General features: G+C 40.8%; 2 protein-coding genes across 4 annotated transcripts; both read right to left on the minus strand.

The window, feature by feature from the left end:
- Positions 1–213: 213 nt before the first annotated feature.
- si:dkey-229b18.3 lies at positions 214–9,549 on the minus strand. 2 transcript variants are annotated; one of them, XM_044365779.1, is made up of 7 exons: positions 8,079–9,549; positions 7,546–7,619; positions 7,181–7,409; positions 2,801–4,794; positions 2,454–2,666; positions 1,367–1,516; positions 214–1,196 (listed from the first exon to the last, which is right to left on the minus strand). In XM_044365779.1, the coding sequence occupies exons 1-6, from the start codon at positions 8,422–8,424 to the stop codon at positions 1,412–1,414; spliced, it is 2,961 nt and encodes a 986-aa protein (XP_044221714.1). In that variant the 5' UTR covers positions 8,425–9,549; the 3' UTR covers positions 214–1,196; positions 1,367–1,411. The 2 variants fall into 2 exon arrangements, with proteins under 2 accessions (XP_044221714.1, XP_044221713.1); XM_044365778.1 differs by having other exon boundaries at positions 2,454–2,669.
- Positions 9,550–11,403: 1,854 nt separating this feature from the next.
- chaf1b (chromatin assembly factor 1, subunit B) lies at positions 11,404–22,754 on the minus strand. 2 transcript variants are annotated; one of them, XM_044366556.1, is made up of 14 exons: positions 22,654–22,754; positions 22,099–22,243; positions 20,194–20,326; positions 19,908–20,028; positions 19,275–19,378; positions 18,999–19,095; positions 18,750–18,834; positions 18,568–18,661; positions 18,376–18,445; positions 18,187–18,278; positions 17,936–18,095; positions 15,217–15,813; positions 13,335–13,417; positions 11,404–12,067 (listed from the first exon to the last, which is right to left on the minus strand). In XM_044366556.1, the coding sequence occupies exons 2-14, from the start codon at positions 22,222–22,224 to the stop codon at positions 11,967–11,969; spliced, it is 1,863 nt and encodes a 620-aa protein (XP_044222491.1). In that variant the 5' UTR covers positions 22,225–22,243; positions 22,654–22,754; the 3' UTR covers positions 11,404–11,966. The 2 variants fall into 2 exon arrangements, with proteins under 2 accessions (XP_044222491.1, XP_044222492.1); XM_044366557.1 differs by lacking the exon at positions 22,654–22,754 and adding an exon at positions 22,595–22,616.
- Between the last annotated feature and the right edge of the window lie 580 nt (positions 22,755–23,334).

A 23,334-nucleotide genomic window follows, 5' to 3' on the forward strand; every position in this document is an offset into this window, starting at 1 on the left:
ATTGTTTGGTCTCTGACATAAGAGGATGCTCTTGAACTCTGGGATGACTCCTTTGACGATATGGCCAAATTCTTCCTGAACTTTATATAATTCGCCTCTATAGAAAATAATCCTCATTAATTAGCTCTACTGCCATTTGGTCCTCCCACTTACAGGGTGCAGTACATATAAATTACATATCAAATATGTAATTAAAGCAAGAATAACAGGATATAAAAGCCAAAAATTTATTCAGTCTTTTAACAGATAGCGAGACAGCTCATTTATTTCGAAAAATCAGTTTGTGAACCATAAACATCTCTTTATGTGCACACATTGCATTTATTCAGTAGGAGGGGAATTTGAAGTAGAACAAGACGATGAGTGTGTTCTTGTGGATTAAAGTGGAAGAAGAGATCAATAAAATACCTGTAATGATGCCGTTGTGGTGATTACCGTTTAGAAATTCACATTAAAAATGAGACTTGTTTCCCTTTTTAAAATTGGCAGCCTTAGAAAAAGACGGTTATCTACAAATGGCTTGCAAATACACGTGCGGTGGTGTCGTCGTAACAGCCGCCAGACAAATTGCAAACTCATGGATTATGTGAGACTAGCAGATCAATACGGAAAGAGGGAGAGACCGGTCGTTTAAAAGTTAGCACACCAAAAAGGACAAAGACCCACTGAAACACCCAAAGAACACTCCTAAGACAGCTTCAAGCATTCCCTCTGACGCTTGTATCACTTCAAGTATTCCCGCCGTGGACTCCAAACCTTCAAAGTCATTACCACCTCTTAGGTTAACAACATAAGCTATAAGTGCACTCAAAATTCATCTATACATAGAAAAATAATGATAACAATACGTAGCAGTAATAGTTAAAACAATCACTTTACATTTCATTTTATACACAACCGTGATGTTTAATCACTTTATACCGTGGCATCACATTCCCTGACCCCCCCCCTGAGTGTAATGTTCAAGTTTAACCTTTTGTAGCTACGGAAACGCAAACAGGAACAGCAACCTTGGTTTGGTTATTTAAATAACATTAGCGATCATTGACAACGGCAATGATTAGAATCAGAGAGATTATGCCTTCCCACAGACTGCTGTGCTTGTGTATGACAGATCCATTATGTACAAGCTGCTGATCGATCATGTGCCTCTTCTCTTCAGCCTGTTCGCTGGTGTGAGACACTCAGACTTCATCCTGGAAAATAAACATGAGTGTTAAGAGTGTTAAGACACAGACAAGGTACTCAAAAATAGATAAATAAATAAAATCAATGCTTATATTGAGCACATATGATCACAATCCACTATAATGTATTGACAGTTCCTTCTGACAGTACCACAAAAGATGATAGATTTCACACCCACCTCAGTCTCGCTGCTTGAGCAGACCCTCCAGCTGGCAAACTCTCCTCAGGAACCAGCGACAATGCAGCTCCGGCATTTGTACAACTTGGGGTCGTGGGTGCGGATGTGGTTCCGTACATTCCTCAGTCGAAAGAACGTCTTACTGCAGAGCTACACAGCGCAGAGTGGGTGAGACGAAGGGTTAACAGCGCAGAAATAAACATTTGACGCCATAACAGTGGAAGAAGTGGTATTCTTGAGTAAAAGCAGCAATATCACAATTTAAAAACACTCCACTCAAATGCAGTTCTGCGCCACCTTAACAGGGCTCCACTTCTTGACTCGCACATCTAAATTATAACACTGCAGCCACCGATTCTGTTGCCTTTATTTAGGCTGATTTATTCTCACTTTTGACAAACTAAACAAAAAACATTTTCTTTCTCTAACATGAGGTCAAAGACTGTACTGATGCCCCGTTCTACACACATTTCCTGCATATTTGCTGAAGAAGACTAGACCTAGTCCCACCGCGTCCTTCTATCACAGCCGATCATCATCAGATTAACTATAAGCAATCCCCAAATAATTGCTCAAAATATCAAATTGACATCAATTCAAAAGTCAAAAGAAAATAATTACATTATTTCAATGAATTGGCAACTGAGACAAAAAATGGCTTTAACAAGTTTAGAATATGTGGTAAAAGTACCAATTATGCAGAATGGCCCCTTAACAGAGGAGTTTACAATAATATATATTTTGATTGTTATTAGTGATAATAACAATCACTAATTTAATACTTTTCCACATAACTGCATAGTTGAATCTATAACATTGAATCATATTTTTCGTTAGTCCAGAAAGTAACTAGTATCCATTGTGTGTGTGTGTGTGTGTGTTGATCTGGGTGACGAGCTTCTGTATAATAGGAGTAAACCTGTCTTGTATCTCACAACAATAATTGTTTTCCCTCACAGTCGACTGGTGTTATTGTTTGGTGGAAATGTAAAACTTTGAGCTCCAGGCTATGATTATTTTTTCCACCCTTGTCTTGGCTCTAGAGTGTTGTGGCTCAACGTTAAGGTTTAGGAAAGTCGATCCTTACCGGACATGGCCAGTGCTTGCCCTCGATGTGCCTGAGGCGATGCATGATTAGAGCATCACAGTCCCTGTAGGAGGCTGGGCACTGCGGGCAGGTGTGGGCCGACTTCGGGACCTTGGGGGCCTGACTACGAGGTCCCCGTAGCTGCTTCAACCTTGCTCGACGAACAGAGTCCAACATGACGCAGCTCCTTCCTCTCGCAAGGAGTTTACCTTGCTGCTGGAGATACCAGGAAAAGACATTAGGAAAGATTATGGATGTGTTTATTCTGCAAAATGTGTTATTTATATATCATCATATACATGCAAAATCAAGATGCCCCTAAAGAAATCGCAGTCATCTTCATCTACCTTTGGCATGGTCCTTGTGGCCTTTGACTTGCTAGATTTGGCCAGATGATGACTATTGTTCCGGGAGTTTGTCCTGGTTCTCTGAACCCTGCTTTGGCTCACACTCCTCTCCTCTCTCTCCTTCTTCACCACAGGCAGGGTGGGTGGTCCTCTGGCTCTCAGTGCCCTGTGGTGGGGCTCTTCTGCTCCAAATTTCTTCCCAACTTGTGACACAGAGCGCGTTAAGCAGATATCCACGCTCTCCTCCTCTTTCTTTAGTACTGCCATGGGCGCCCCTGCTGGCCGACAGAAGCTGAACAGAAAGCCTGAGTCCAGTAATTTGATGGGGGGCTTGCTCTGGCGTTTGCCCAGGTCTGGTGAGGGAGGATCGGGGAAAGGTCCAACTGGCACGAGTTCTGCTGGCTCCTCTTTAATGACTTTATACAGAGGGTGGTTGTAGATGGACGGTGGTGGAGCATGCTCTGATAACTGGAGCCCGCCAGGTTCATTATCCGTTACTTTGGGTCCGGTGTCCATGACCCCCCTCAGCCCCTGGCTCCCATCCTTCCTGCCCTCCTCTCTGGGCTTACACTTCATCTTCTCCACATCTCTTGTGGAGCCCCGCCTGAGCTTGGCCTTTGTCGCTGGTCGGCCACTGTTGTAACGCAGCGTTCTCACCGTCTCTACCGTGATCTTATTTCTGGCCTGTGTCCTCTGTGGAGGGGTGGATCTATGAGGTGTGTGGCCACGGTGCTTGTTTGATGGAAGACCTGAGATAGAGTATTCAGCTGGTTCTGTTTTTATCCTGACTGTGTTTCTCACTAGAGTTTTGCTGGTGTTGCGTCGCAGCGGCTGCTGGACAGGAAGGTGGGCGCTGTCTCCGTTCCTCACTGACCGTCTGAGTTCTCTTCCCCCGAAGCCAGGCCTGGACGCAGGCTGAAACATGTCTGGTAGCACCCCTTTACTGCGCATGCTCCTGTCGCTTGGAGGGACATGTTTTGGGGTGGTCTTTTGCCTCTTAGGTGTTATCTGCTCTTTGCTGACTGGAACCACAGGCTTGCTCTTCACTGACTTGTTGAGGAGGCGAGTGTTGAGGGGGTCACAGAGCGGAAGTGACAGTGTATATGGTAGTGCCGGGGAGACGGAGCGGGGTTTCCGCCTCTTTGTCAGTGAATAGTTGTTGGCCTTCAGCTTCCTGAGTCGTTTCTTCTGTCTCCAGCCAATCAGATCTTCTGGTCTGGGGAGGAGGGCGGTCCTCTGTAGCCCAAGAACATTCATCAGCTTGTACTTCTCCTGTGCTCGTGCATAATCCTCTTCATCCTCTACGACCTCCACCTCTTCCTGCTTTACTCTTACGGGGCTACAAACTGTGCTCGGCCTCGATCTGGAGGCGCAGGAAAGCTGTGTGATGGAGTGAGACTTTTTGTTTCGTCGCGGCCTTTCTGACATGGGCAGCAATCTCTGAACCTCCTGTGCAGCTCCAGGAGTAGAGCGCAGTAGACGGGTGTTTGATGGAGACATGGGTGAGTAGTTCTGTGACTGTGAGGTGGCTATGGCACTTCGAGGTGCAGCGGCCTTCTTGGAGGAAGGAGATTTGAAGTCCATGAGCTTCATCCTGTGTGACGGACTCAGAGGGAGGCCGTTATGACCTCGGGATTTTGGCGTTCTGCGCAAATTGCGCCTTGGACTTCCTTCTAAAGACTCATCTGATGCATCCAGCATTAAACTGAAGCGGTTGTTCATGTCGTCCTCCAATCTCAAAACCCCTTTTCTTTTGCTCTCCCTCTGTTGCCTATGCCGCTCGTGGCATGCACCAGCACAGGCTGAGGTGAAGTCCTTGCCAGGATGGAGGTGCAGTTCTTGTTCTTTCATGAGAGCAGAGCAGGCTTCCACTGCAGGCCACATGCCGAGGTGGCGGGCCATGGTGATGACTTCAGGTAGGTCCTCCTGACGAACACACAGGGTGGAGGAGTAAGAGAAATCCAGCAGAGGCAGAAGGCTGTCCTCACAGAAACCTGAGGGGAGGAAAAAAAAAGATCATTTAATTAGGTATGCTGAACCCTAGTCGATCAGTGAGATGAAAGCGACTCAGTGTAAACACAAGATCAGAGAGACAGAAAGAAGAGTGGGAGTAAAGCATGAATAACAGTGGAGACTAAGACATATCAACGGCTTTCAATAGGGCCACTTCTGCTCCTATTTGATGACACACATCAAAAGATATACTGTATTGGCCCGAATATAAGACGACTCTCCCTTTTCCAAAAACTGATTTTGGTAAAAAAAAAAGGCTTTTTGAAGATAAAACACACTTTCACACTCGTCCAGATGGGAAAGTTTTCCCTGAGATACTATTAATCCATGGAGAAGAGAGTCGTTAAAGTGAAATACTTCCATTAAAGCAGAACGTAAATCGCACATGTGTAGCATCTACCTATCAATCACATACTCACAGGCTCTCCTGTCAGGCTATTGAAAGTGTGGAGTTTATTCTCTCCAGCAGATAACGCTACCGTTTTTCAGACTTCGACTGTGACAGCAGCGACTCTTGGCTGTTTGACAGATTGGTCCACAATCTGTTACTGCAGTAAAGACGTCAGGACATGCTTTGGACACGTTTTCACTCATTAATTTATTTCCTCCATGGCAAAAAAAAAAAGAAAGTTACACGAGCCTTCAGAAACTCCTGCAAGTTAAACTGAGCTAACGAAACACTTCTCGGACTGATAACTCTAACAGACACACTATAAAAGTTTTTTGAAGCTTATATGAGGCTTCAGCGGTCTGAGTTAGTCATATCGTGTGGATATTACAATCTTTTTAACATCAAATTCCCTCTTTGTGTTTCCTCGGACAGTGTTGAGCTGTGCTGGAAGTATAGTAACAAAAAGAGGGACTTTGGCACTAAAAAGACTAACATGGAAAGTGACAACTTGATTTGACTCATTTGGACGACTGAAGCTTCATATTAGCTTCAGATAAACTTTTAAATACATTTTTGCAGAAAAGGAGACTGTGGATTCTGTCCCCCGTCATTTACATTGTAAGTACATTATGAAGGGATCTTCTAACGGTCAGTATGAACAGGAGGCAGGATTATGGCAAGAAAAACCTATTTCAGTCTTCATATGGGCACCTGACTGTTGTTTTAAGACAGACTTGAAAAATGTGAATCTGTCCTTTAAGGCTACAAACAACCCATAATGCAACATTCTGTAGGAGCCAGTGTTACGGTGTTAACTTTCTCCATTCAGAAAGAATATCTGATCTTGTCAACACTTAACAGTCTCGTCCTCAAATATAGGACGACCCCCACTTTTTCAAATGTAATTCTCAGAATAAAACATCTTCTATAGCCCTTTTCACACATGCACTACAACCCTGAAGTTATCCGGATATTACCAAAGGAGCTGTATGTGTGAACCCAAATGTCAGTTGGACCGGACATTAAAACAGACTTTACCCTGCCAGCTCCCTTGCACAAAGTCCATCTAATGTCCAATTGAGCCCATGTGTGAATAAAGCAGCTGACTGTCTGGAGAATTCACACCGAGCGGGTGGGCGTGTTGATGACATTTCTATCATGTGACTGGTGCTGGATAAACGCAGCAGGCCAGCTAAGCTGCATTTGTTTTGACTGGGCCTGGACAATCTACTGTGAAGCTAGCGCTACTGGGACAGAGGGTTTCATGTGATTTCTCCTAATATAAAAAGCTGTTTTATTTCTGGTGAAAAGCTTAAAAATGCCGAATTACAACCGCAGCTTACTTTTTGTGTCATGTCCTGATTCCTGCACACTCTACCCAGGCACCATCCCTTGCCTAAACCAAACGGAGTATTTCCAGCAGGTGAGGACACGTCTGACACGGACAATCTCCTGTTGTGTGCTACATGTGTGAAAGGGCAACTCCGGAAAATGTGTGGACCTGATTCTCTGGACATTATCCAGAGTTCACATGAGAAAACGGCTTTATTTTTCAGGCCAATATTGTAAGTACATGAGTTCAGCATCTGGATCCTCCAACTACAGATTTCTAGACCAACAAGCTGGTCTCGTTTAAAAAAAGGCCTTTCAAATGTGGCCTCCTTCTTGTGCCTTGAATGACATAAGTGAATTATTTACATTTCTCAGTATCCTCCACTGTTTGAAAGATAATGAGAAATGATGTTATCAACTCATGTCACTCGATATTTATAATTATAATTATTTATTATTAACTAGGCACACCATTATCCAGCATGCTTACCATTAAACTTCTCTCACTTTAATAGACATCTGAGGGCAACTCTCTGCTGTTGAGCTTGGAAATACTGACACACACAAACCCAAATACACAGTTCTGCAGTCTGTGAGACTGTCCAGCTAGTGTGTTTACGAGCTTTCTAAGTGTCTGGACTTACCAGTGAGGTCTATGTCCGCTTTCATATTCGAGTCCATCTCTGTAAAAATTTCCTGGAAGTGATCGCTGACGGCTGCTAGGACGGCTCTGTGGGCCGAGTAGGATTGCCCGTTAGTCCGCAGGGTGATGTCACAGAACATCCCTGCCTCCCGCTGACTCCTCAGCTTGCTTAGCATGTCGGCGCTGTGCGACGCCATCGTCTTTGTGACGCATCCTCTGCCACACGGCTCCTGAGAGGTGAAGAATGTGTGAGATGCAGAAAAATAACAAAAACTGAGAGGAGCTGAAAGTTTTTAGAGGAGGGAGAACAACTTCAGGGCGGTGTTACTTTTCAGACCTGCCTCTGTTACTCTGCCGCATCCTTACCTTTGTCTTCTTGCTGCGCTGGCTCAGACACTCTGGACAGCTCAGGACAAAGTCTCTGATCTGGAAGTACATCCCTGTGAAGAAAACAATTATTCCAACATCACTAAGTAGACAGAAGAAAAGCCAGGTGCCAACTTCTGAAGTAAATGAGGAAGGATTATCATCTTATACTGCAGAAACACTTATAGTATAAAAGAACAACTTTTCTGTGTCAGCCCTGATGAAAGCCACAAGCTGAAATGAATTACCTCACAAAAAAGAAAAGGCAGGGCCATAATTAACAGCTGTCAATCATCCCTGAGTAAGTGTCTTGATCTTTGATTGATTCAATCATTAGTGTGTGGCTGTTTTAAATATTGCTACACTTACTCACAATAATAAATGAACACACTGCAGTGTTAGATACAGATAAGATAACCAGAGGTTGTTTTCAAAGAAATTTAAACCTCCCTGGCTTTGTAGCAGCCTACAGAGGACTAGAGCCACATGCTGTCCTATGAAGTCAGATGCAAGTCAAGCAGTGATGTTCATACCCTCCCACCAGTAGTTTTCAGCCACGCATTTGTAGGTCTCCTCCAGGGAGAGGTGGCGCTGGCCCGCCCGCCGCCGGTGAAAGGTGGAGATGGCCTCATGCCGCCGGTCCTCATCCAAAACCTCCCGGTAGTTGATGAAGCCCTTTTCCAGCTTCTTACGGTACAGCATCCCGTCAATCACCTCAAAGTTGGGCGACCACCGTGCAGGTGGTCCACGGCCTCTCGAGTTCCCGGCTGACTCCATCTCCCTGACTCTGTCTCTGTCTCCATCCAGCCAATGTTTGGAGGGATAAAACCTCTCTACCTGCGCGTAATGCGCGTTGGTGTGGGTGCAGTCGCCGGCCATTTTAACCGCTTTATAATTTGATCAACAAAAAAAAAAGTGTAACTATGACCAGTCTGGGGAAGGACCCTGGGTCTTCCTGTCTGAAGAATTCAAACACTCCCCGCTTTGCTCGGCTGAGTCACCTCTTGTGGGACACGGCGGGGGAGCCACCAGTCAAACTTCACCCACCGTCCTGATACAAAGTCCACGTGGATGCGGTGACAGGACACAACAGACCACCGACCTAACAATAAGTCCCAACAAACAGTCTGTGACACCCTGCTAATGAGCTGATGTGTCCCATTGAGCGGCTATGGAGCCAATTAGTTGAAATTAACCATAAAGTGTGTCTTTATGGCTTGTAAAAGATCGTTTTTTTTAACTGGAGCTAAAAAGAAAGAAAGAAAGACAGTCACCATCAGATGGGAGTGAGCAGCATTTTCACTGGAGGGTCCTGCTGTCAATGAGGGCATCACTTCTGACTATCCAAACAGTTGTGGCAAACATCCTCATCCTACATGAAATATTAATATGACTGCACTTTCTGTTGGGGAAACGTCTCTGGTGGCACGTAGGCACAATTTTTGCGGTTTTAACAGTTATACAACATCAATAGAAATACTTGACCGTCCATCCAAGTGCAGATAATAAATGCAGCCAAGGGGGGAGAATCGCGCCAAGAGCGCCGAGCCAAGTGATGCAAAGTCCCCCAGTTTCACAGCCTCCACGTAAACAAGCTTCACCGCCTGCGTCTTGCCTTCAGCCGGTTTCCCATCTGTCTCAGGGGTCGGGAGTGGCCTCCGGGGCTGGATGACGGCGGGCAGCTTCACCTCTGGCGTTAACTTGAGATTTCTTTTCGCCAACTCGAGTCGGAAGCAACATGATGACGCAGCTATCAGCTCAGCATCGCCACTTTGAACGACCTAAAAAAAAAAGCGAGGTTGTCTCTAAATGTTGCAAAAATCACCGCCGGGTCTCCTCAAAAGCGAGCCAACAAGGTCCGGTTAGACACCCGACATAGTTCACACCGCTCTCGTTGCTGCGGAGCCAGTCTGGTGGTCAAATAGTCCACATTTTTAAACTCGTAACCTTCTGTTTGTTGCTAATCAGCAGCCTAACCGAGCCGACTCCTCCCCGCCTTCACACAAAGGCCATTAGCAGAAGCTTTAAAGAGCCTCGGCCATACGGAAATCTGATTGGCTGAGGGAGCTGTCACTCAAGTTAGTTTGCTTCCCCTCGCATCAAGGTGGGTTGCTCGCACACGATGCCAGTATACTAATATTTGCTTCACTGGCAGCTCAGTCAAGTTAAACATGATACACTCATTTTTACTCAGAATAGACACATTTAAGTGAAGTTTGGCCGGCTGTTTACTTCTGAAAATGACCTGGCGTTATTTAGCTAGAAAACAACAACAACAAATTGACAAATTATTTCAGATTTTTAAATGATAGCTGTCACTGTCATCTCAATGTCAGGTACAAATACTGTAATATAATGTTTTACAAGTGCTTTGGCTCAATATTCTACAAGAGTTTCAATTTGCAAAAACTCTTAACACTGAGTTGAGGCTATGCCTCAAAATCTGGCATAGCACACAAAATGAAAACATCTCTCAGTAGCTGATGTCCACATCAAAACATTGTTCATTACTGGACTTTAATCAATGTTGTTTTAAAATAATATGGTCATTATCAAATATCACTGTCAATCAGTAACTAATTCTCATCAAAACTGAGCAGTGGCATTTTCTTCCTCAAGAAAAAATATGCAATTTATGCAGAAATCAGGATCTGATAAAGAATAACTTTTGAAAACCTTTCTTTTATTTACTGAATATATTGTATAACTGTATGTATGCATAATGAGTTTAGACTTTACACTGCAGTTAATCCTTCATTGATGACTGTGATGGTACTTCACTGCATAAGTTAACCGTTTTCTGGTCTGCATCGACCTCAACGATTATTTATATATATATATTTATATATCAAGCCTGATAGTTCAGTTGAATTATCAAGAACACATGAAGCTACGGTTAGACATTTATCCACAATTTACACTATATTATAACATTTTGACAGTAATCAGAAAGAAATAAACTACATTTCTATTTCTTTTTGTTCTTTATTAGCAGTTGGGTCATGTTAAAATAAAGATAAATTCTTGCAAACATACAGTATGTTGCATTGATTCAGTAATCTGTACATTTAGCAATAAGCACTGGAACGTGTGCCAACATGAGCTGTGTGTATTTTGAGGTCTCAGCTCGTGATTTAGTGTTTTGCATTTTGTATGTAAGGAAGAGTATTTTATGTTTAAATGTAAGTATTTAGCAAGTCACTTTGGCTTTTTGTACTGAGCCAAAGCAGTCATTAAATACTGTAATATCAGAGCTGCAGCTACCGAGGACACTGAGGTGATGTATTTTTTCTGGGAATTTAGAGGTTGTAGCAACCTCGGGGTAAGTTTACATTCCACAAGAAAAAAACATATAAATGCTGGGTGTTTAACTGCATGATGCAGTAAATTAACATGAAGACTCCAAGTTTATATTTGACTACTTTTGGGTCAAAGTGTTCCTTATTTTTCCACCAGTGAACTCCTGCCAGCACTGAAGAGGCAGTGTTTGGGCCTTCATGTAATACATTAAAATACATATAGAATTAATCACTCAAAAGTTAACTAGATAATTAATTATGAAAAATCCACATACTAAGGAAAAATTAAAAATCTTTTTGGCTTCCAGTCAAAATTTTGTGTTCAGTATTCTTTGAATTCTGGCCACGTCAAGAGAAACATTACTCTACATAGAAATTTCAACATTAGCCTTATCCTCACTATAATCAGAACTAAATCAGTTTAGTTTGAATACAAAGGCAGCATATAAATGATAATTTCCTTGACAACATTTTACATAACTGTCAGCTGCTTGTAATTAAAAGAGTATGAATCATCCCACAGTTACAGTTACTCAACACAAACTACTTACAAATGTACTATATATGAAACATCCTTTATTACACAATGAGAAAATTACACTTACATGTTTGACTACTTTGAGTCTTTCAGTCAAACTGCTGGTCCAAAGTCCTCAGCAAATCAAGACTCGAGTTACATATTCAAAGCTCACACAAGGCACTAAACCTTGAAGTGCTTTTTTTTTTTTTCCTTCTTCTTCTTCAGGTTTGGAGTACAGTTAGAATTTCACAAATCACATGTTTTTGATGAAAAGTGAGACAGTACTTTACTCTTTACAGCACTTCAGCTTTGAAATGTCTCAAAAATGAAATATAATGCAATTACCTCATTACCTGTTAACTTTATCATGCAAAAAACACACACGACTAAGAGAATTAAAAAACATTAACTACAATCCTGTTTGTTTTATAACCCAGTACACTATATGAGGTACAATCACGTTGTATATCATCCCAAACACACAGCCATTGCATTGTGGTATTACATCCATAGGAAGCCTCAATAGTTTGGCCTCTTTAACTGTCACTCTGTTGTATGTACTCTAGTCTGACATCATAGCACCACACTGTTCCCAATAGACACTAAGCCTGGGTGACGCGGTCTTTCGCTGGGAGGTCGCTGGTCTTGGGGCGTTTGGACTCTGGAGGCTGGCAGACTGGATCAGACGGAGGAGAGGGACGTTCTGGAGAAATGCAAATGAAGAGATCAGTGACAGAAGGGTTACACACAAGACAGCCTGTGATCTGTGACGACTGTCTTCTGCTGTCATGTAAGAAGCTGTGTGGAATATGTCGGATGCTTTCTTTGACACAATTCAGTCTACATTTAGGTTGCAGATCAACGAGCACGGTTAAATACACTCACTAGTTATCGTACTAGTAACTATAAAGCTATACTTGAAGAAAAAAACTGAAGGTTGTATTTCAAATGTCTTGATGTCAAATTCATATTGAAATTTAAAGATTAATTCTAGTTTATTACAACTTGAGTATCATTGTCAGACTTTTGACCATTCTTCCCATCACTAACAATCGCATTCAAGTTTATCTGAAGTTAATATCTTTCAATGTTAATGTTTTTAGAGCCAAAGTTCCTCTTTTTGTCGCTATACTTCTACCGCAGCTCAACAGGGAAACACTGTCCGAAGAAACACAAAGAGGGAATTTGATGCTAAAAAGACTGTAAATGTAGCAGATATCCACTTGATATGACTGACTCAGACAGCTGAAGCCTCATATAAGATTCACATCAACCTTTAAATACATTTAAGACAGACTTACTATCCTTTAATATCTGAAATCTGGGAACATGACTACCTCACTAAAAAATGTCAAGAAACACAAGCTAGGTCAGATGATGATACAGGCTTTAAACAAACTCTCAGGTTAGCTTATTCTGAAGACATGAAAGCAAAAGCTAAAACGTTTTTACCCAAACTGTCTGTTGTTAACATCCATCACAGTTTACAGACCAACTTCCTGGTTCAGCTGTGCTTGTGGTCAGAGTTCTTCTGTGCGATGAGGAATTATCACCAAATGTTTGTTGCGTTTTCAGTTTCACCTCTAAATAAAGTGTTTTAGATGATCGGGCAATGCTACTGGCTTGTTTACAACCTGTTTGATCACCTGAATGCTTGTGTTTTCTTGCACCTTTGGACTTCACTGTGGCGATGTCGCTGTTATTGAAACATATATATTTTAGCCTCCAGTGGATTGGCACTCTTCAACATATAAGTGCTTTTCTTTTTAACTATAGACACTTTATAAATACATAATATCAAGGCACAAGAAGTTCTGTGAATGTACACTGATGTCTGATGATGAGGATGGATAATAATCTATCATAACGTCTTTCAACCGTCAGACTTTTGTTGAGATCTTTGCGATAAATGACAACATAACAAAGAACAACCGTAGCCGTGTGGGCCAAACCTTGTCCCCCCCACTAACCATGTTTGGCCTTCTCGGTGGAGGAGGGAGTGCCGAAGAGCGAGCAGGCAGGACGGGATGCAACAGGAGTCAAAGACACTCGCCTGGAAACAAAGTGGTAAATCTAGTCAGGACTAGTCAAAGGCAGACGTACCGAGTTACAGATAGAAAGCAAACACAAAAGCACATGCAGACTTGTTATTGTCTGCGAGCAGTCTGTCAGAGTGATTATTATTTTATAGTCAGCAGGGGGTCCAACGACTCCCTCATACCAGACAGAGCTTTGTTCTCACTGCAAGAGCTGAGCGCATGTAAACCAATGAAAACACTGTGAGCCCCCTTACAGCTAATTTTAACTCTCCTGATGTTTAGAATATTGAAAAGTGTATTTAAAAAGGGTTATTTTACACATTTTAAAGTCCACAGTGACTTCCTACTCGTCTCTCTAAACTGCATCTATTGAGATAATCAGCTTAGCTACTTTAATCGTTAGGAGGAGGAAGGAGGTGGAAGCGGTTTGCTCTGTGTGGTAACTTCATCAGTCTGCTGTCAAAACACACATTTAAATAGTTCAAGTAGTTCCATAAATGTGTAGTCTTAAAGGATAATATTCACCTGTATTCTTTACACCACCAACATTACATTTAAATAAGAGGTTTTTAATACAGTTACTGAATTATAAAGTTTATCTTGCTATAGACATGTAATTAACTCACGGTTGCTGACCATATCACCCTGGTGCTGCCTTCACTACACTGACTTCCTTACAAATTTAAGATAAAAATTAAATTGCTCCCATCATAAATCAAAGTCTCCTACTCAAAGTTCAAGACTTTTGTGTTCTGGCTCCTACATTATGTCTCCCTCTGTGGGTCATGTTTTAAATCTCATTTCAAAATCAAGTTATTCCCAAAAGGAATTTTATCGATGTTTCCATGTCCTGACTTGTTTATATTCTTTCTTTTTTTGGTTTTCTTTGATTTAAGTATTTGTTCAAATGCTTTTTATTGTGTTTTTTTGTAGCACTTTGTAACCCTGCTTTGGAAAAAAAGTTTAACTTGCTTATGTTTTTACTTACTTATTGATAATTAAGTCAATAAGTATGTTGTTACAAACACAGTGAACAGGTGAATTAAATCACATAATAATCACACATGTAGCTTGACTGATTTTAGCAGTGTGGACAGATGTGAGTGACTGAAACAGACAAAACATCAACATATAATATTTAGAGCTGAAATGATTAGTTGATCAACTGATTAGTTGCCAACTATTCTGACAAATCGATTAATGGTTTGGAGTCAAGAAAAAAAAGAAAGTCAAAATTCTCTAGTTCCAGCTTCTCAAATGTGAATATTTTCTGGTTTCTATGATAGGAAACTGAATATTTTTGAGTAGTGGACTATTGGTTGGGACAAAAGAAGCCATCTTGGGCTTTGGGAAACACTGATTGATATTTTTCACCATTTTAGACATCTTATAGACCAAACAACTAATCTATTAATCAAGAAAATAAACAACAGATTAATGGATAATGATAATAATTGGTAGTTGCAGCCCTTATATTATTTTTCATTGATATAATCAATGAAAAACATCCACCACGAGTAGACTACTGATAAGCACGGGTGCTTTAACAATTGACTGATCGATGGAACTATTTTGATAATCAATATTTAAGTCAGTTATCAAGCTAGAATGCTAAGTATTCCCTTGTTGCAGCTCCTCCTCCTGCAGCTTTTCTCTGTTTTATTCTCTTTATTCACTCTATTATCAAGCAGTTTGAAGACGTCCTCCCACTTACATACCAAAACATTCCTGTGCTTATGAAGGCTCACACTCTCAGTGCAGTAATCATAAATTGTTTTCCTCTCTCACACACTCTACTCTCACTTGTATTTACCTTGGAGTGGGCCCCTTTGGAGTTGTCGTACCCTTAGGAGTTGTGGGCCCAGGAGTATTAGCACTGTTGAGGACTTTAGGGGTGGAGGGAGTGAGGGGAGCGATGCGTGGCTGGGTTTTGGAGGAGTTGGTGGGGGTGAGGTGGGTGTTATGGGGCTGGGGAGTAGAGGGTGCGCTTGTGCTTCCAGATGTGGGTGTCTGAGGAGCTGAAGGAGCTGAGGCTTTCGGAGTAGTGGGCTTCCCCCAGCCCTCCAGGGTGTTGAGGGTGATCCTGCGCGGCTGAGGTTTAGACTTGGCATTGGGGGTGCTCTTCTTCTCCTCTGGGGGGGTGATAGAGGAGAGGGGCGCGGAGGGGGTATCTTTGCCCGGGTTGGTTTGGGTCGTGGGAGTTGGGGCTGAGCTTGATGGCTGGGACACAGGAGAGGAGGTCCTGGCTGCTGACGTCTTCTTGCCCTTTTTCTCAACACCGCTGTTTGGGACAAACACCTCCAACGTGGGAGGCTCTTTCAGCGGAGTGCCCAGCTCCCCAGGAGAGAAGGACAGGAAGGAGCAGTAGCCGTCGGTGGAGGACACAGCCAGGAAGGAACCATCACGAGACCTAAACAGGATATAATAAATAAATAAAATATGAATGAGACTGTTTTGTTTTTTTAAATTCATACCTAATAATAATTAAGTTTTAACAATAATAACAAACTTGTTGTTGGAAAATACTAACAGAAAATGTCCAAATTCTCTGATTCCAGCCTCTCAAATGTAAATGTTTTCTGTGTTTCTTTAGTCTTCTATAACCGCGAACAGAATATCTCTGGTTTGTGGACTGTTGTGGACATAACAAGACATTTTAAGACGTCCCAAAGACGTGGGCTTTGGGAAAAAGAGATCAACATTTTTCACCATTTTCTGCCATTTATGGACCAAAAGACTAATTGAGAAAATATTCGACAGATTAATCAGTAATGAAAATAATGGTTAGTTGCAGCCCTACTTTGATCATTGTGAAGGTCAACTGCTCCGGGCAACAGCAGCAATGTTTACATCAACTGAGAATTATGTCCTTTTGTCTGTATATTATTGTATTTAATCTGTTTTTGTTCATTATTGTCTTTTTGTAAATACATATTCTTGTCTTAATGCTCGTGTACACAGGAGGAGGCATTTCACACTCATTTCTCAGTTGTATGTCTCACGCATGACTGATAGAATAGATACACTTCTGTTTTGTTTGTTTTTTTTTGGAATTTTTTAAAAATGTACTTTTATGACTTCCATCACAGAGTTTTGCTTACCATCTCTCTTTCATAATGCCTTGACATGTACTGTAAGATAATACATGTCATAGGTTGTGTCTGGCTAACAAACATGGATACATTCATGTACGTCAGTAATAAATGTACATTCACACTTCTAAGTGTTGTCACATTCGCTCATTGTACTATCACACTTTCTCACATACACCCCCTCATCCCTACCCCCTACCCTTTACACACACACACACACACACACACACACACACACACACACACACACACACACACACACACACACACACACACACACACACACACACACACACACACACACACACACACACACACACACACACACACAGTTGTTGCTTTGTTTTGTCTTGTTGTTATCAGCCATTGTCTTTTCTATGGCCAAATATTTAATCAATTCTCTCCTGTAAAGTAGGGCCATCTGTTTCTTCCATTTTTTTTTAGAAATTAGCTACTTATAAATATGGGAGAAAAACAATCTGCCATCCCATAGGATATCTTTTTTTTTCAGCACTGTGAAAAATACACAGCTCGGGTGAGAATTTAATTTTTGAGTCAAATTTCATTTCTAGTATAATATATTCTTGAAATCTTCATTCCAATTATCATACAATCTTTGCAGTGAATAATGTTTAGAGGGTTCGTCCAACAGTATATTATATATATATTCTACATCATAATTCTTTCTTCTTCCTTCTTTAAATAGAGCTTCCTGGTACCAATTCATGGTGGGAAGTTTTCAGTTTTTTTGATTTGTCAGAGTGAGTTCATTCTGTTCTTTGAATAATTGAACCTTATTATGTATAATTATATCCTAAAAATGTTTAATTCCTTGTGCTCCAAATATCCAATTGAGTTCCACATTTTTTTTATTGATGCATTATTCCAAATTTGTGTATTTTTAATCGATACTAAGTTGCAGTGAATCCTAATAATAATTATTTAGAATGTTCTTATATGATTTTAATGGGCTATTTATGATAAAATACTAATATTGTGTTTTGTAAGGAGGAATATAAGTTGTAAGGCTTTAATTGTTGGCTCTCTATATTTACCCAAAGTTCTTCAGCTGTTTTATTGATTTTGGATCTTTATAAAACGTCTCTGAGCCATAATAACACAGTTCAATATTCATAAGTTTAACAGACCTCCTTCTGTTTTATGAGTTCTTAGATGATGAGCTTTATTTGACCAGATAAAAGAAGTGAGTAAAGTCTTAAATTGTTTTGTGGGGGGGATTATTAAGGGTATAGTTTGGAAAAATAAAAATAAATTTAGGTAATCATATCTTTTTATTTATCCCTCCAATTTCCAGTTAAGTTTATGGGCAAGTCTGACCATTTATCAATGCTATTGATACCTTCTATTTCATGTTTTGATCACTCTTGCGTAACCACAGTGATTGTGTGTTGGGCTCTGAGCACTGCCATGTTCATTTACCATGTGAGATCACTGAGTGTGTGGTAGTGGATGTTGGACACCAGGCCAAAAGGAAGGGTCTGCTGCGTGTCGTACAAGAAGATAGAGTCCTCAGATGCTACTGCGAACACCATACGGTACGGCAACTGGAATACACTGGGAAGAGCCTGGATGGAACCATCTGTGAACAGGAACGGAGGGAAAATGAAGAAAACATAAGAAGAGCTTCATTATGGTTCTTGTCTGTTAACTAATGGGGTGTGTGTCCTTACCTTCCAACTTCTTGGTCCTCAGTTCGAAGTAGACGGGGCAACAGCGCACAGCGAGTGTAGCTTTAGTCGGACAAGGCAAATGGGCGATAGGCCTAAAAGACAAAGGGAGAGATTTGTATGTCAATAACCAGCATTAATAGGTTAACACTGACGATTTACTAAAATGCACCAACATGTGACAAAACTTACCTCTTGAGGCCCTTCCTAGAAAAGATGTAGGTGGTGTTCATGATGTTTTCTCCAACCTCCACACATCCAGCTGAGGTTTAAAAAAAAAAAAAAGAAACAGAAGCAGGAGCTCGGTTTACTTAAATCATTTTTACTGGCATATCACAAATCTGAAATTTCCCAGTTCACATTTTGAGAAAACTGTGTATGTACCTGGAGCAAGCAGAAAAGACCCATCTGGTGTGAACGAAAGGCGTCGAAAGAACGACCTCATACTGTCATCGTGGAACATTCTGTACTGCTTGACCTGCAAAGTCACAGAGTTCAATTTCATTTAATAATTTTTAAGACCAGATGTAACTGTGAAGGAACTGTAAAGCAAAACCTATACTGACCTCTCCCTCTGCAGGTGTCCCGGAGCTCATTTTACTTATACAGCAGGCCTTCTTCTTGGTGTGAGTGCTGTACACGCGCATCACCCTGAGAGGGAAAACAAAGACATTGAGCTGCTAAAGCCCACTGTACCCGCCTTTAAAGACCGGCACTAGCCATTTAAGAGCAGATATTAATTTCAAGAGGGTTAGACCCGTAGACGTGACACGCATGGTTTGAAACAGGATGTCTGAATTTCTGTTTTGTCACACCTGTCACAGCTGAGAGTGGCAACATACTGCCCCAGAGGATCCCAGGTCACCCCCTGCACGTAGCTTTTATGGTCATTCAAGATACACAGTTTCTGTCCTAAAAAAAAAGAAAAAAAAGTAGCAATTAACATAAATACAGAGCTAAAATGAGATCTACCCTCACATATTTTATTATATTCTGTTTTTGAATTACTAAAATACCTGACAAACTTAACAGATGAAACAAAAATTCATGCAACACATAAAGATTCTGTGTTTATGACAGATTAAGCAAACCTTTGTTGATGTCCCACATAATAGCAGTGTTGTCTACAGAACCAGACACCATGAAGTTTCCATCCCGGGTCCAGCTGATGTCATAAACGTCCTCTATGTGTCCCCTAAAAATAAGCCAAACGATAGGAAATCAACCGCAGTGTCTTACGATATGCAAATAGAGCATCACTGTCCCAAAGACTGGGCGCAATGTTGAAAACAATGAAAATAAAAACATTCTCATAACTATGGTTGTACATGAAGTCTGTGCCTCAGCATTCTAATTCTGGTTAGCAGTGAACAAAATGTTAAAATAATTTGTGGTCCATAATATTTAAAGCAAGAATACAAACTGCAGGGGGCTCTAAAAGTGCATCAGACAGCAAACTGCAGATTTACAAAACCAGCAGATGTCCCTGATCTGAGTAAATAGATATTATTGATCCCAAAGTACTCAGGTTCACCTCAAATTCTGGATTTGCTGACTGTCTTGTTTGCCTGTCTTTGCACTCCTCTCTCTCTCTCCCCCTTTTTCCTGTCTACCTCTACACTGTCAGCTATCCAATAAAGAAGAAAATTGCAAAAAGGTTGTCAAAGTTTCTGGCTTGGTGGGAACAGAGTTATGAGAACGAGCCAGTTGCTGGTCTTGTGTACCTTAGTGTCTTGACCACAGACCAGCTCTCCTTGTTGAGCTGAGCATCTTCATCTTCCTGGAACACGGGGGTCTGCTCGGGCTCCTTACTGTCATTGAGCTTCCACAGCAGAATGGCTGCATCTGTACCAAACAACACAACATCACTAGAGGTTACTGTATTTTAAAAAAAAAAATCACCTGAGTCTTTTGAATAGCACCCCCTCAAATTTTATATAGCACCAACCTTACCTCGCATATTTAGATTAGCAAGCATTAATATTAATGAGCATGTTATGTGCAACATACCATCTCCTCCTGAGGCGAGCAGCTCTCCATTGGGGCTAAAGCGCACGACGTTGACAGCCTTGGTATGTCGAGCCAGATTAGACAGAAACTCCACCACTGCCTTCCCATCTGGACCCATGTCTACCCGCCACAGCTGCATCAACATCAGGGAAAAAGCTCATTAAACACACTTTGTAAAACAGCTGTTTAAGTCAAAATAAGCTAATTAAAAACCCAGATTATTTTAGCACTCACACTGGTTATTTAACACATGCAGGTGTGTTTTGCAAGCGAGACACTTTTCAATCATAAGAAAAATATAGCAGTTTGAGGGTTACTTATTTTGTGGTACACTGATTTATAAAGTTTGCAAAATATTTGCACATTTTCCAAGTTGCTGCTCTGTTTCATGATTCCAACCAAGATGACCAGAAATGACTTCTGTGTTTGCTTAATTTGCGGAATGTGAATTTATTAAAATTTCATTTTTGTATAAACTGCCATTACTTTTAAACTATTTTCATACAAAAAAATATATGACAATATGAAATAATGTATGTGTTAATATTTCTTTTGGATTGTACAAAAAGAACAGGTACATGCCATTTACAGCTACCTGGAAGCAAAGCTGCAACTAGAGAAACTGGTTTAAAATCTTTTTGTAATGCAGCAAACAGTTTTTTCTTTAAGGATTCTGAAAATACTTTCAGAACAGCATTAAGTGTTGTTTAAAGATCCCCTCCAGACATGTTTTAAGATGTATATAAAATACTCTACTTTAAATAATCATTTCTGTCTGACATGGTCTTTCCACAAAAATAGTTCAATTATCTTGTTAAAATCCTTAAAATGACATCTATTTCTTCTCCCTCATTAAAAATTCCAGAATCTATAAATATACAAATATGTTTCATTTCAGAAGTTTAACTGCTGGACACAAGATGTCTCCTACTTCACTGTAAAGTCCATTCTCAGTATTTGTGCACTGGAGGTTTCAAGTTTCCATATCACACTTGTGTAAGTTGAATGTTGTACCACGACTGGATTCAAAACTATTTGTGAGGTCACAAATCATGCTTGTAGGCCCGCCCCTTAAAATCTGATTTTCAATGAGCACAGAGAGACTTCCCATTTTCAGCAGATGAATGTGAAAACAGCCCTCTAGTGTCAAACTCTGCACAGTGAAGCTCAAACATAAAAGCTGTTGCAGCTGTAAAACAGTATAAATTGTTCTGAGCGTTACACAACCCCTGCAAAATGACTTGTTTCACTATCAGAATTTGATCCATTCGGTTGTATAACGTTTGGAAAAACTAGAAGAGTTGCACAATTGATGGTCAAACGGCCAGCGCCAGGAATGTTGCAACTGACAAGAGATTTAAAAACTTTGTATATTGTGAAATACAGAGAGATTTATCTAGCGATAACAAGCTTAATCAGCATTGTGTGAACTTGTTTGGCAGGGCTTGACTGTAATGGACGTTCATTTATATGTAAAAGGTCTGCATTGCAGGTTTAAACTGTAGGAACGAGAAGAAAAACACAATTTCGAGTGAAGGAGGACTTTAATTATTTTCTAGGTTTCTCAAGCATCTCTGGATAATTATTTTTTAGAGAAACAAATGCTTACCTGTGTGTGTATAATGTTAATACATGAGAGGCACAAACTGGAGCCATGCCTGCAGCTACATTTGGTTAAATTAACTTACTGAATGTGTAACGTACTAAATTATAATCAGTTCCCACTTACTCAAAACTAATGTAATCTTAAACAGCTTAAAAGAACTGAACATTGTAACTTTAAAAAAAGGCCGGAATTTCTTGCAGTTGTTATTACATCCTATAAATCGTGGTTATTAAAGTGAATCTTGGAGAGAAAAGTCAATGCTCCTACATGACTGTACTCATTCCTCCATGTCCACTCACCCTGACTGTGGTATCTACTCCAGCTGTGGCCAGACGGTGAATTCGTCCATCACAGCTGTGCTGGAAGTCCAGACTGTAGACGGGCTCCTTGTTGTGCCACGCAATCTCACACGTTACCACCTTCATTTCTGTACCCGACACCGACCTCAGGAGAAAAAAAAAACAAAAAAACAAATTTAAGTTTGTTTCGTAACGTTATAGATTTTAAATTAATTGATACTAGCTAAGTAGCTATCACAGATGTTATATCTGAACATGCTGACAAATATGGCCGCTATATTACGAATTACCTACGACAATATATTTATAAAACATCTACTAAAACAGTCACTGGATGTGATTACTGCAGCAAGCTAACACCGTTAGCAATAACTTGAGCGGGGCTTGTTGAGTCGATTTGTAGCTAACGTTAATGGATACAACGATAAATCCAGGTATGACTGCATAACAGTGACTTTAATCGAATCTGTAAGTTATGTGTGTTACAAATACATACGAGTTATATCAGTTGCATTATTTTAAACGACGCTATTTCCAAGTAAGCTGCCGTTTTACCTTCTCTGTTGTCCAGCTGAAGACTTCAGGAATTTCCCGCGTACGATTCGTTCAAAACTTCCGGTTGAGAAGCCTGCAGCGATTGGACGAAAAATGCGGAAGACGGTAGGCGCGATTATGCTGCATTCACGTGCTCCTCGGATGGTCCCATTTCCCGAGTTGGAAAGTCTCCGATTTCGGTGTGTTCATGAGCTTTTAATTCGTAATGTGGCAACAACGCGGACGCTACAAAGATGTGTGGCATTTTGTCCCAGACTTGTTGCTGCGTCAGTACATTCCCTGAAACCACTAAAATGTCAGGGTTAATGCTAATAAATAACCTTTCTAACTAATCTAGGTCACTGTACGTGGACAACTAGTGGTTACAACCTGATACCATATTACGAATTAAATGTGAGCAAAAAAAAAAAAAAAATGCAAAATGTGAATTGGTAAAATGTTTCTTAGCATTAACTAAACTTTTACTTTTGTCCACCACTTTTCTGCTGCAGGAGCGGATTTAGTGATCTGGGGGCCCCACGCAAACACCGTCTTGCTTTATTTTCACCCTTTCCATAACTGGGAAGAGAGGAATTATTAGCACAATGTACTTAAATTATAATACTGGCTAGTTTAATGAATAATAATGCATCATTATATTTTGTGAGTAAAATCTGAATCTGCAACGTAACCAATAACATC

Source organism: Thunnus albacares, chromosome 11 (assembly GCF_914725855.1).
Source record: "Thunnus albacares chromosome 11, fThuAlb1.1, whole genome shotgun sequence".
Lineage (NCBI taxonomy): Eukaryota > Metazoa > Chordata > Actinopteri > Scombriformes > Scombridae > Thunnus > Thunnus albacares.